Genomic DNA, 13414 nt, shown 5'->3' with positions numbered 1-13414 from the left:
CTATGTTGGAATATGTCTGCCCATGCCCATGCCTTCCTCTGGGTTCTCAGCCCCAGGCCCCTGTTACCCGGAAGCTGGCTCCTCTGGATGCCCCAAAGCCAACTGCTTGGCAGGGGAGGGTGGTCAGTGGTCACCCCTCTGGGCTTTTGACCTACTGCCCTGCCATTCTCAGATGGGCCAGCCCTGCTCGAGGACAGCCAGGAGCTCCCTCCAGGCCGCTTCTGAATGCTCTAAAGTTCAGGTTAAGTCTGTACAATTCCCCAGGGTGGCAGAACAGAAGCACCCAATTACCCATCAGCAAAGGCTAGGTTTGAGAGTTTTTCATTTGCTTCATGACCCCACAGAAAGAATTCTTGGTGGCTATCATGAACTTCAGCCTGTTTGTGCTGTTCCGATTGCTAGGACGTGTTCTGGACAGAAAACTGTGTATGATCCTGGCCTGGCTGATTAGACATGGGAGCAAATGAAGGAGCAGCTTGATCTGCGAAACCTGGTTCTGTCCGCTCAGGGCTTTAGTTCACGAGCACCCTTGGAGGGCCAGACCGTGCGGTTGCCGTGCAGGCCCCGTCCTTTGGGGAGCTTCCAAGATCCTGGGAGTGGGAGGATGGCCACATTCACAGAGGACGCGCAGGCCATCAGTGAGAGGTGAGATGGCATACAGAGGGTGCTGCAGGGACACAGGACATGGGGACACAAGGCTACCATGGGGACAAAGAGGGAGCACTAGCCTCCATGTGGCCCTCCTGCTGGGGGTGCCCAGAAGCGGTTTCCTAGGGGATGGCTCAGCCTTCCTTTGGTTCTATGTTCCTCTCCAACCTCAAAACAGATCTCTGAAGTTTGTAAAGACAATGCCCCTATTATATTATAGCCAGGCTTAAGTCAGGTACTCAAAGACCCTTTGGAAGCCAAAGTGGTTCCTGGGTCTGAAATTCCACCCTCTCCTGCCCTAGCAGCCTGACGATTTAGCCATCCCATCCTCTGAGAAGCTTTCCCTCCCCTCCCTGTGCCCCTTGTACTCAAGTGAGCTCTCTTAGAGCAGCAGACACACCAAGCACCCTTTCCCCATTCCTTCTCTAAAATAAAGCCTGGTTCTCTCCCCTGTTGTCCTTGAAGGCAAGGACTGGTGGCGACTCCTGGCACACTGCCTGTCATGTAACAGGAGCCTAGTAAATATCTATTGCTTAGTGATTTACATATACATTTGGGGGCTGCACAGCAACGTGCTTTGCAAGGCAGCATGGTCCCTGAGAAGAGACAGGCCACTCTGCCACTCATAAGTTGAGTAACCATGAGCAGTTATTCAAGTTCTCTGAGACTCAAGTTCCTCATCTGTAAAATTGTGAGGGCAATACTTGCCTCAGAGGAATGTTATTCGCAGTCAATAAAATAGTGACTGCAGAACACAGCAGCCTATAGTTAGCACATAACAGCTCACTAAATGCTAATTCCTTTCTCCCTTCTTTACCTCATAAAGGGCTGAAGGGCTGATGAGTGTGTGAATCTGAGGGTCAGTGTGGCTAACCACTTGTTAAACCTGTAGAACTACTTAATTTAAAACTCTACCCATTAGGGAGTTTTGCATTAGGGACTTCCCGGTATGTGTGATGTTTTTCCTTCTGGAGGGAGGACAAGTATTTGTTCGTCTATCCTTAGCGTGCGAGCTTACAGATCGGGAAGTCTGGATTGGACTTCCTGGACTTGAATCTCACTTCTACGACCACTATAATTTTGGGCGTTACTTAACCTTCTTGGCCTTCAAGTTACTCATTTGTAAGATGGAGATAACAGTAGTAGCTACTACCATCTAGCTGCTATTTACAGGAGGGCTTTCATGAAGACCGACTAGGTCAAATTCTTTAAAGCTCTTAGGACAATGCCGAGCCCAGAGAAGCACTGGGTAAGAGATTGCTATGCTACTAGTCTCCTTTTGTGTGTCTAAAATGTTTTATAAATAAATAATTAAGCCTGGTTATCAGACACTCAGATAGAACAAGTAAATGTGGCACCATGAAGGCATCTGCCCAGTAGGGAGAGCAGGGCCCACTGGCATTAAAGCCACTCCCAGCCTTGCTCCATCTCCACCCTCTTCTGCCCTGCCCCCGCATCACCACCACAGTCTCTCCTACCCATTGTCTATCTTCCACTGTGACTGACGATGACGTAATCTTTCCCAGACTGTTTCTGGAGTCTCTAACAGGCCCTTCGTCACAGATCTCACCTCCAAACCATCTTCCTCCTCCGACACTCTGGTCAACATTACTCTGTTGCTCCAACACCTCAGTGGCTCACAACTACTTACCCAATAAGTTCAGAACCTCTGCCTGCCATTTAAGGCCCCCTCTCTGGCCTTACCTGCCTCCCACTGTCTTAAATGTCTTCTGCACCTCAGGCTGCTCCACATTCCTTGAAAGAGACTCATTCATTCCTGCTTCTGTGCCTTCACTCAGGCTGTTCTTACTGCCCAGGATGTGTCCCCACCTCTATCTTTTTGAAATCTCACTTATGCTTCAAGTTCATCTCCCATGGGTTCTTTACTTCCTTTGAACTTCAGAGTTCTTTATTTGAACCTCTTTTGTGACACAAGATTCTATCTGACCTGTTTGGGGTCCTTAACATCCTATGCCTTTGCTCAGGAACGAGCGTCCTACAAAACCACCAGTGGATCAAGAACTCGTACCCCCTGTTTGGTGAGAGAGACCAGACTCCACCTCGTGGGCAGGAGTCCCCCTGGAAGGCAGGTGGAAGCCCAGGGCATAGGGTACTGGCACCCAAGCTGGGCACTGTTTTAACAGTGTCCTGGGGTTCCTCCAAAACTGAAAATCATGCAGGATGTAGACTGATAGGTAAAGACAGGCAGAATTCAGGCATGAGAGCTGAACTCATGGGTTAGAAGATACAGAGGGTAGGACATAGGGCTGGAAACATTTCTGGGTCTTGGGGTGTGGTGTAGCTGGCCCCTATGAGTGAGGAAGGGGCTCCTGGGGGTGGGGGCCAAGCTGGACTTATCTGCCAGGCCTCTATTTCTTGCCTACCTGTCATCTGCTCTCCTGGTCTATGATACCATTGATGGCATGGCTTTCCTACAGGGCTCAGCACAGACCATACCTCATGGGGGATGACAGCACACAGCCGACAGACCCCATTGGTGTGTACAGGTACATAGTGAACACAAAGGCCAAGGAAGTGCCCAGTGGGGGCATGGCAGAGAACTGTAGTCAAGAAGGACCAGTAAGGGGCAAAGCCCCTTCCTCACTGCCCCCCACTGTTCTTCTCCACTTTCTTCCCCTCAGGGGCCCATCACCAATTCAGAACCAAAGAGCAGGGTGCAGGGGGTTCGGTCCTCCACGACTTTGGGCAACCCCACAGGTGACCTCTAAGTGACCTCTGAGGATTGAAGGTCAGCCTTCAATACTCATAAGCCCTGCCCTCTGCTCTGGAAACTGATGTTCAATCCTCACATAAAACTATGAGGATAAACATTTGTAAAGACAAACTATGCTCCTGGCTCTGTGCTGAGAATTCACAGAATCATTTCCTTTGTCCTGAGTTACACAGCTAGGACCCGGAGGAGCCAGGAGGTAAACCTACGAGTCCATGGACAAATGACTGTGTTTTACAGAAGAACGTTGGTCAAAGAAAAAGGAAGGTAGGCTCAAGGGAAAGCATTTTCCAGTAAATAGGGTAGGAGAAATTAGGATACTGTTCATATAATAGGAAAGGTCGGCTGAGGCAGCAGCCCTCAGGACAGCCCAGGAGAGAACAGGGAGGCCAAGGCTCTGTGGAGGGGTGGGCCTTGGAGGAGGCCCCAGGGGCAAGGAGGAGCTCATGCAGGGGCCACAAGCTCCTCAGTTAATGGAGGAGAAAAGTTATTTTCAATAAAGGGCAGGGGAGGAATCGGGATTTGGGTGGCGTGAAGGCGTGCAGTGTCCCCAAGCTGAAATATGGGCCTGCAGGGTTGGATAAAAGGCCTGGCTGAGCTGGCTGCCTCCCTTGATCTTACACCTAGGGGCGATGAATGAGAGCCGCTTTGGAAAGAGCTTTGTCTTTGGCTGACTCCTATTTAGCCTCTGGCTGTCAGCTCACCTTGTTACACCAGAGCAGACTGCAGGAGTGGCTGGAGGCAGAGACCCATTTTCTCTCCTCCAAGCCAGGGATAAGTGGTGCGCCCTGGCCAAGCCATCTTCTGGAGTGTGGGGAGGCTCGGTGCACATCCACACCGCACCAGTTTGCCCTGCCATCCCCAGTGGCAGCCCTTTACTCCAGTGGTGTGGCCGGCCCAGGGAGGGCTATTTTCTTGGAGGCTGGAATTTCCCAGAAAGCCAGCCAGCGAGCCTTCTGCAGGGGTGCTCACTGCTCCTGGCTGTGCCGGACAGTGAGTTACTGCAGCCTGTTATCTTCAGCAGCAGGTGGAGGCATTCTGGGCTGCTCCTTCCTACAGAGTGAAGCCAGGTAATATTTACTGGCTCAAATAAGGTAGCCAGCCCTGTCACAGCTCAGAGGATGCATCTCTCACCCAAGGTTTTTTTTTTTCTCCTTTCTTTCTTCATTATGTTTGTAATTTTGTTTTATTATTTCCCATTGGAAAGCTGTGAAATGAAAATGATGCAATCTACTGCTGTGAAATAATGTCGTGCTCCAGTCCTTTGCCAATAAGCCCCGAGGTTTGCACTGTGACGGCTTCATTAAATTAGTCGGCTCCATGGCAAATGGAAAAGCGCTTGGAGCTTTGGATTTTGCTAACCTGAGCTGGGCTGTCTGAGCCCTTAGACCACCAGGGAGCTCTGGAGGGTGGCTCTGCCTGCTGGGGAGGAGAGGTTCGCATGCACTGCATGCAACATCCCAGAAGCCACCGTGTCTGCACAGCTGCTAGCCCCTCTGTGTAACCCCCAAACCTTCACTGTCTCCTCTCTGTGCCAGATGCTGCCCCAAGTGTTACCATGTGCCAAGGGGACAGGTGAGGGCACTGTGCCCAGGGGCGCAGTGGGCAGCAGCTCCGTGTGTGGAGTGGGGAAAGGGAGGGGACTAGCTGTACTGTGAGTAAACTACGGTGGCCCACAGGTAAAAGGTGAGCCTCTCCTTGAAGGCCAGCCAGGACTCAGGTTGCCAGATGCCAGGGAATAGGCCTGAGATGTGTGCAGATGAAATGCAAGCGCTCCTTGTCTCCCCTCCCATCGTCATCCCCCAGAGTGTATGAGAACAGCTTTTCTCTTGCTGGGCTCTACTGCAGTATTAAAGATTTCCATTACTGATAGTTCTTTCCAGTTAGCACTTTCAGTATTAAACTCTGTCATTACGAAGTAAAATATGCATGATCCCTAAATCTGTGTGTATTATAACAGGATTTCATTGTTATAAATTTATCTTCTCAGTCCTCCATTGCTGCCTTTACTGTCTTTTTAAAACTCTAATGTCTAAAAGCTGTAGCCAGGAGGTAATTGGGAAGTGGTACTAAAGAATCACAGGCTTATTCTCACTCATTCACAGAAATTTATTGAGTGTCTACACTAAGAAATGGTTGTACAGCCAGTGGGAAAGACAGTGGTGACAGCTAATTAGAGCACTAAGGAATTCTGGTCTGAGTTGACACAGGAAGCCCCCTCCCACACCCACGTGTAAATAGTGGATAAAATACAACAATTCAAAATCACAACTGCATTTGAAAAGAAGAAAGGGGAAATTCCAGGTTCCAAAAATGAGTGGGAATTCAGAGCCGGAGTGCTGAGGGAGCCGAAAGCGAACTGAAGTCAGACATGTACGATCAGGTCTGGGGTTTCAGCCCAAGCAGATACAGAGATGAAGGCCATGGCCTCACGGGGAGGGGGCAGCAATGAGACCCTATGTGTAGCCAGCCATGGATGGGCTTAGGAGGGCTAGGCAAACCCCAGCTACCAGCTGGGCGAGTGGTGAGGGCAGGGAAATAGGGTAACAATTTGGGCAGAGAAAAGATAATCTGAGAAAGATCAAAATTCAACCTTGTGCCAAGCATAAGTGCGGGGGTCCAAATTCCCATCTCATTCACAGTGTAGAAACCGCAGTTGGAGAAATCAGTGTGTAACCAATGGTTTGAGATCAATGGAGCCCAACAGAGGCAAACGTGAACCTTCCCTAAGGCATGCCTCCATAACCAGGGCACCTAGGTGCCCAGAGGAACTAACTCCTGCCACAGATGAGCTCACACAGAGAGATTATACAGCACATAAGGAACTAGCCACCAAGAGTCAACATGGCACCCGACTCGGCCACCCCTGATGATTCTAGAACTACCAAAAAATTCTCATTCTGCTCATCCAGGCAACACCATCATCCCTCCAACCCTAATCCAGACACTAGAGAATCCCTGAAGCACCTGCCTCCCTTTTTTCCAGTTCATAAGTGTATATACATATATATGTGTATGTGTGTGTGTGTGTGTGTGTGCGCGCGCACACGTGCGTGTGTGTATAAATTTCCTTCCTTTTAATTCACACCCACCATGAAGATACTTAGGAACCCATATTGTTCACATCTGTCCCACTAGCCAGATGTGATCCCAGGTGAGGGGGTTTCTGCCACCCCTGGCCACCTCCTCACCTGGCAGTGCAGTGACACTGCTCCAGGGAGGTGCCTCTCCAAGCTCGGTGTGGGGTCTCAATCCTGTGAACCCTTACAATATGAAGAGTGTAGGGCCTTTTTGTTTTCAGAGGCTGATGTCATTTGACCAACTTCTGCATTCACCCACAACTACTGGGGCTTGCTGAGGGAGGGACTCCATGCTAAGGAAACGGATGAGGGCTGACTGACGACTCTAACTCAGCATCCACCCAGAGGCCTTTGCAGGCAGAGTTTGGCCACACCGTGTGCCTGCTGGCTGCAGGCGTTGCTGGAGCAGGTCACTGTCCTGTCAGGGTGTCCTGAGCTTTGTCTTGGATTGGAGGAGGTTTGGAACTGCTGTTATTCTTGCTTTTAATTCATAAATTATTCTTGCTTTGGCTTAATCGCCATCAGCTTAGTGGGTAGAGGGTGTTTGGACAACTCACTCCACACAGTTGTTGTGATTCCTATCATTTCATCAGTTTTAACCTCTGCCTTCCACTAAGGAAGACTTACGATGCATGCCCTGCAGCCCACGTGTGAACCATCGTGTCTCCAAAAGCAGGTTACCCTCCGCATCCTTCACAATGACTCGTCCTGTTGCCCGAGGCCTTTCACCAGGAAGAGGGAGGTCAGTGAGGTGGCTGAGGTCAGGGGGATCACTGAGTGTGGGCTCTCTGCCACATCAAAGCAGCAGAGATAAAAATATTTGTTCTCCTGGGGCAGATTCCTGTTTCCCATTTCCTCAGCAGTTCAAGAGAGATCCAAGGTCACCTACACTCTGTGACTTTAAAGGGGCAGAAAAATATAAGTATAGTTGCTTCATCTTGGACAAAAAATAGTTTTTCCAGTCATCAATGTAAGGCAACACTGACTGAGAGCTGGAGGTGACCAGCTCAGAGCTGTGGATAAAGCAAAACACAGCTTTCCTGCCACAGGGAACTCAAGGACAGGCACAGATACAGAGGGAGAAAAGGAGCAGATGAGGACAGTACCAGCTCTCTAGTCTTTTTAGCGCAGTGCTTCTAAGGGGAAAGAGCGCTGGTAAGCCTGTCTGTCTGTCTCTTCTGCAGGGCTGGTTTCAACCCTGTGGACACACAGCTAAAGGAGGCACTGGGACATCTTCTATAGATGTCTTTATCTATCCCATGACCTCCTCTCCCTCTCACAGTGGGGAGTGAAACAGCCTCACAAAAGAGCCACACTGTAAAGAAGAGAGTAAGAGGATTGCATAAGCAAACACAACCACCAGAGCAGATTCTGGGTCTGTACACGCAGCCCTTCACTTTCCACACCTGCAGTCGTGCCCGGGAATGGATTTCACATGCTGAGCATAAACAGCCGCCCACCACTGAAGGCTTTCTAGATGAAGGCAAGACGGATCTCTTTTTAGGGATAATAGTCACTGTGGCAGAGGGATTCTAAAGCAGCTCCAATGTTCCCCCCTCCCAGCACCAGCTCTCTGGGGTAGCCCTCTCCCCTTGTGTGCTGGGCCTAATGACTTGCTTCTATCCAACAGAATGTGGCAAAAGTGAGAAAAGGGAGGTACTTTGTGTGGTTGGGTTTATAGAAGACGGTGGCCTGCATCTTGCCAGCCCGCTTGCCTTTCTGGCTTGTTTGCTGTGGCGATGCTGGCTGCTGTTGACATGGACCTGGAGCAGCTTCTGGCTGACAGCCTGTGAGGAACCAAATCCTGCCAACCACCACTGAGTGAGCTTGGCACACACCTGCCCGAATGAGCCTGAGATGGCTGCAGCCACTGTCGATCTCTTGATCGCAGCCTTCTGAGTCACTCTGGAGCAGGGGACCCGTGAAGCTGTGCCCGGATTCTTGGCCCATGGAAACAGTGAGATAATAAATATGTGCTGCTTTAAGCTGCTGAGTTCTGGGGTAATTTGTTACTCAGCGATAGAGAACGAGGACTGCTTCTAAACAGCATGTGGTGAATTTACCTCGAGAATGTACAGGCTTATTTTGGGAACTTTCAAACAATATGGATTGTTTCTTTTCTTAAACTCTAGTTAATAAGCATGGACATACCCAGTTCCCAGAGCACACTGGGGACTGATTAGTGTAAGAAACTCCAATGCTAATGGTCACAGACTGTAAAGCCATAAGGATCCTAGAAACATCTAGGACAGCAAATCTAACCAGGAGCAATTCTAACCGCATCAGAATCAGCTGACAAGCCTGTAGGGCCCCAACCTGGACCTACTAGAGCAGGCTCACAAGGAACCTAGAGCCCCTGAACAGGTATGATTTTCCTGGAGAAGACAGACTGCATCCCTGGGTAAGCAACATGGATCCACAACTACTCCCTGACTTGAAATAATAGGAGATGAAGGGCCAGAGAAGTTATGTGTCCTTTTAAGGTCACACAGTTTGTCAGTGGCGGCCCAGGGTAAGAGCACTGGTGTCCCACCCCCCTGTCCTATTTTCACCCACTCTGCCACAGGACCCCACCACCTCCCTACCTCCTAATGCAGAACTTGGTCTGGCCCTGAGCTAACATCAGTAGAAATAAAGTAAGAGATACATAGAGAAAACTTCTAAGGTTCCTTTATTTGTTTTGAAAACAACCTCCTTTCTTCATCTCTCAGTTTAGTTCTAGCCTAGTGACAAGGAAGGCTTTTCTTTCTGGCCTCTTTTGTAAGAAAGGGAACAACATAAACACTTCCCATTCTATATCTGTGTCCAGATACCTATTAGGGGCAGATCAGGCCAGGACTGGAACTTAACGGCACTGAGAACACATGGGATTTGTCTTTGAGCCCCACTTGGCTTGCAATATTTTCCACCATCCTCCCTGAGACAAGTGCTCCTCTCCTGGGGGACTCTGCATCCGTCTCCCAGGTCAGAGCATCTGCAGTAGTTGTGGTCCGCTTGCAGCCTGATTTCCAGTCTGCTTCTCATGGGGGGAATGCCCTCCATGGTCCCTCTTGGTTCTGGAACAGATCCTCAAGAGCTCACCATGTCCCAGTGCTGGCTCATAAGCGAGGACTCACATGGGTTGACAACGATTTCCCTGCCATTCTCAGTGCCATCACCAAACATGTCCGTGTCCAGGCAGAGGTGAGATGCGATGTGCTCGATGCGGGAACCAGTCTTGGTCCATTGCTGAGAAGATGGAGAGGAGAGAGGATGATGCAGGACTCCCTGGCTAAAGCCCTGAGTCCTATCAGTAATACCAGGAGTTCCAGCGTGATCACAAATGCTTACACCACATGGCTAGGGTCCCCCAGAGACTCGCCTTCACAGTCGCATGGAGGAAAAATGCTGCAACGAATTGCTTTGCCGGGTATTGTTGTTGGTTTTTTTCTTTTTTATCAAATTAAAAAAAGTAAAAGCAAAATCAATATGTTTGCTAGGAAAACTCATTAGAAGGCAATAACTTTCCGAGCAATAGGCCAGAAAATATGAAGCAAGTTAGTCACAGGAGCAACCAGAGAAATGATCCGCACTCGGTATCACACCATCAGGAAGAAGCGGGAGCGAGCAGGGGGATGGCGATGCAGGAGGGGTGCAGGGGCTCCTGGGCAGCACCCCACACCACAAACCTCTCCTCCTCTGAAGTGCCTCACGCAAGGGCCCCAAGCACAGACAAGGTCTCATGCGGCTGGTTCCCCAGACTTCACCTTGCATGACAAGGAGGGAGGCGAGGGACATGTACTGGAGATCACCAACGACCAGGTGCCATGGACTATCTCAGTTAACTGCTCTAAACACCTACCCCGCATGGTGGGCATCCTCAACCCCATGTCACAGAAGCTCAGAGAGGTCCAGTAACCTGCCATGAGTCACACAGCCAGTGAGCCATAACATGGGCACTTGAACCTTGGCAAATACCCAGCTGGCAGAAAACCAAGGGGAGCCAACATCTTGCTGCCAGAGGAACTGGGCACCTGATGCATCCAGAGTGCTATGAACTTTGGTGGACATCCTGCTGGAGCCCAAGGCCCCTGAAAGCAAAGGTTCAAGTCTTACTTGTCCTTGTGGCTCTGAAGGCTTTATCTCAGTACTCTTCTGCCCTGGGACTCCAGGTGGGCATCAGGGCAAGACTGGATGGTGCAAGATGTGCATACACACTGTGGCCCAATGAGACCAATAGGCTTCCATGCAACAAACTGACCAGTGCTGCTGGCACTGCATATCGTATCACAGGCAGCATTCTCCTCCCCTCTCCTAACCATAAAGACCTCTTTCTTATCAACCTTTCCTCCTCTAGAGTTTATCTCTTGTCCTATGCACAGATTTAGGCCTACACAGCAGTCACAGTATCGAAGGCACACACTCCAGGGTGGATGCCCAAGCTCTTACCTGTTTGTCATCTCCATTCTTGCAAAGGACAAGAACCACTGGGGCACCAGGGAACAAGGTGATGACTGACAGGCACAGCTCCTCTTGGAGGATCTGCTGGGTGTATGTGAAGGCCCATACCTGGAGGGGAAGAGGCCAAGAAGGTTCAGGCAGGATCTTCGGAAGCTACCACCAATGGGATTAGTACTATTGTGCCTACATGTGGTAATCAGCATAGCTTGGTAAAAAGCACCGGGGTCCTAGCAGAAATCAAATGTCAACAAGATCACCTTGAAAAATGCTACTCAAGAGCCAAGCCTCGTAGGTCATGCCCCCACTGAAGTCTTGGCCCTCACACCCCATGAAGGGGACCATCCTCTGGGAGGAGCCGAACAAACCTGGGCTTTGGGTGGGAGCCAAGCTGCACCATCTCCAGTTTCTCTGTTTGAATGGGTGTCCATTTCCCACACTCGACTTTTCAAGCAGCTGCCTGGCAGGCCATCCCCCGGCCGTCTTTAGAATGTCCCTTCACTTTGTAAAGGAGTCCAGAAGGGTGTTCTGAGCTCATGAGACTTATGAGAAGAGGCAGAGGGAGGGACAAAGGGAAGGAGGATGCAGTCCGACGGGGGGAGTGGATGAGCGGAGAAGGAAAGGAAGTCCTGAGTAATGAAACTATTCCAGGAGGGTGCCTGCTCTAGAGCTGCAGTGCACGGAGCGTTTGGCCCCGGAGTTCCTGCAGGGGAGAAGCTGTGAAACCTGATGGGACAAGCACAGTTCTGAGGGCAGAAGGAAGGGGACGTTCTGTGAGGCCCAACTCACAGCAGCCACCCCCTAGCCCTAGGTCCTCTCCCGACATCTTTAATGTCTTTCTGTGATCTGGCTTGTTCTGCCTCCTCTCCCACAAGCTTGGGCCCTTCTGCTGCTCCCACCAGGCTACCTGGATGCTGACCACAGCCTCTCCTGATCTGGGACATTGCCCTGGCCCTCACATCAGGATGGGGCCACCAGCCCAGTGGGAGCCATTGTCCCCTAGGCACCTGTCTGGTGACTCTTTTGTCCCTTTTGGATTGCTACTGTTGAGAGAAGACCTAGACCAGAAAGTATTCCCTGGGGAGTGGATGGAAATATAGATGGAAAAAGACTGGCTGTGAGCAAAGAATTGTTACAGCCTGGGGATGAATGCAAAGGGGTTCTTCATACTTTTCCACCTATTTCTATACTACATATAAATTTTTTTGTAAGAAGAAGCTATGAAACATACTCCTTGGGACATATCAAGAGGGTCTCCTATGGCCTTGTTAACACCATTCTACATGTATCGCTTGCCTTCCTCTGGGATAAGGGGAAAGGGGAAAGATGTCTGTTTGTGCAGAGGCGATGTAATAATTGTCATGATACAGCTAATAACAGCTAACATTTACTGAACACTTACTGTGCACCAAGCTACTGTTCTGGGAGCTTTATAGAGATTTATGCAATCTTCATAAACATCTTATTAGGTAGCTAGTACTATTAGTCCCATTTTACAGGTGGTGGAAATAAGGCTCAGAGAGATTAGCCACAGTCAGGTCCTAGTAAGTGCTCCCTGCACCGACTCTTTCCAACAGCTCCGCTGCCAGAGTCGTGGCTGGTTCTGGAGCCCTTTCACTGAAGTTTAGTCATGGGAGATGAGGTCTGTCCCTGAGTTCCACATTCCAGGTTGTAAATATTAAAACCATAGATCAGCCCCACCGTGACAGGTGATATAGCCGGCAACAGATTCTTCTTCTTGGCCAGTTCCCAAAGGCAACCCTCTGAGAAGGGAGACAAAGGTCACACCCCATGTTGGGGACTGGGAAGGAGGCCGACCAGAGAGTAGGCCCCTTCCCTATCGTTGCTGGGAACTGGGGACCCCACACCAGACCAGTGGACACGCACAGTGCTGGCTCCCAGACTGGGCCTGCCCTGCCACTGCAAACTCCCATCCTGTATACCCGTGATTGGCCACCCCCTCTAAACAGTCCCCCTTGAACCTAGGTGTGTACACCAGGGACACAGTCCACTCTTGGAAGGTGAGATCCACGCAGGTCCTCAGATCAGACTTGGACCGTTTGAGTGGGGGATTCCAGACATCTGAAGTGTGATGGTGAAGGTGGGAACAGGCCCTGGGTGTGGGCCCAGAGGATTCCTTGCCCTGTGGGGAGGGGACAGAAGTTCCCAAACCCAGGCGCAGCCCAAGGGCAGGGCTGCCACGGAACCATTTGCCCAGGCCTGCCCTAGAACTGGCCATAACTTTAGACCTCTGCCATTGTCTGGAAATGAGGCTAAGCTACAGTCAGTGATCTGGAAAGAAGATGAGGGTCATTCCCTCCAACCCACTACCCAACCACATAGCTTGCAATGAACCGTTAATCAGCATTTTAAAAATAAGTTCTGCAGTCATCTCATGATCACCATAATAACTAGCTCTATAATTTTTATGTTAAAGCATTAATTGATAAACAAAAAACTTAAATATACCAATTTCTGAATATTTGGCATTTCTTCAATATCCCAGGGGCTTCAAAAA

At 50.1% G+C, this 13414-nt stretch overlaps 1 protein-coding gene across 3 annotated transcripts in view; it reads right to left on the bottom strand.

Annotated features, from left to right (window-relative positions):
• Positions 1–9072: 9072 nt before the first annotated feature.
• The window catches only part of GALNT14 (polypeptide N-acetylgalactosaminyltransferase 14), a 202957-nt gene continuing 198615 nt past the window's right edge, over positions 9073–13414 (bottom strand). For 2 of the 3 annotated variants that reach the window (XM_036903619.2, XM_036903620.2), the window contains 2 exons: positions 10888–11007; positions 9073–9687 (listed from right to left, as the gene is read on the bottom strand). In XM_036903619.2, the coding sequence (XP_036759514.1) occupies positions 9558–9687; positions 10888–11007 (250 nt within the window). In that variant the 3' untranslated portion in view covers positions 9073–9557. The remainder of the gene's footprint in view (positions 9688–10887; positions 11008–13414) is intronic. The other variant, XM_036903618.2, reaches the window with a different exon arrangement.

This window comes from Manis pentadactyla, chromosome 2 (genome assembly GCF_030020395.1).
Source record: "Manis pentadactyla isolate mManPen7 chromosome 2, mManPen7.hap1, whole genome shotgun sequence".
In the NCBI taxonomy this organism is placed as follows: Eukaryota; Metazoa; Chordata; class Mammalia; order Pholidota; family Manidae; genus Manis; species Manis pentadactyla.
The sequence above is the reverse complement of the archived record's forward strand: the minus strand, read 5'-3'. Positions and strand labels throughout refer to the sequence as shown.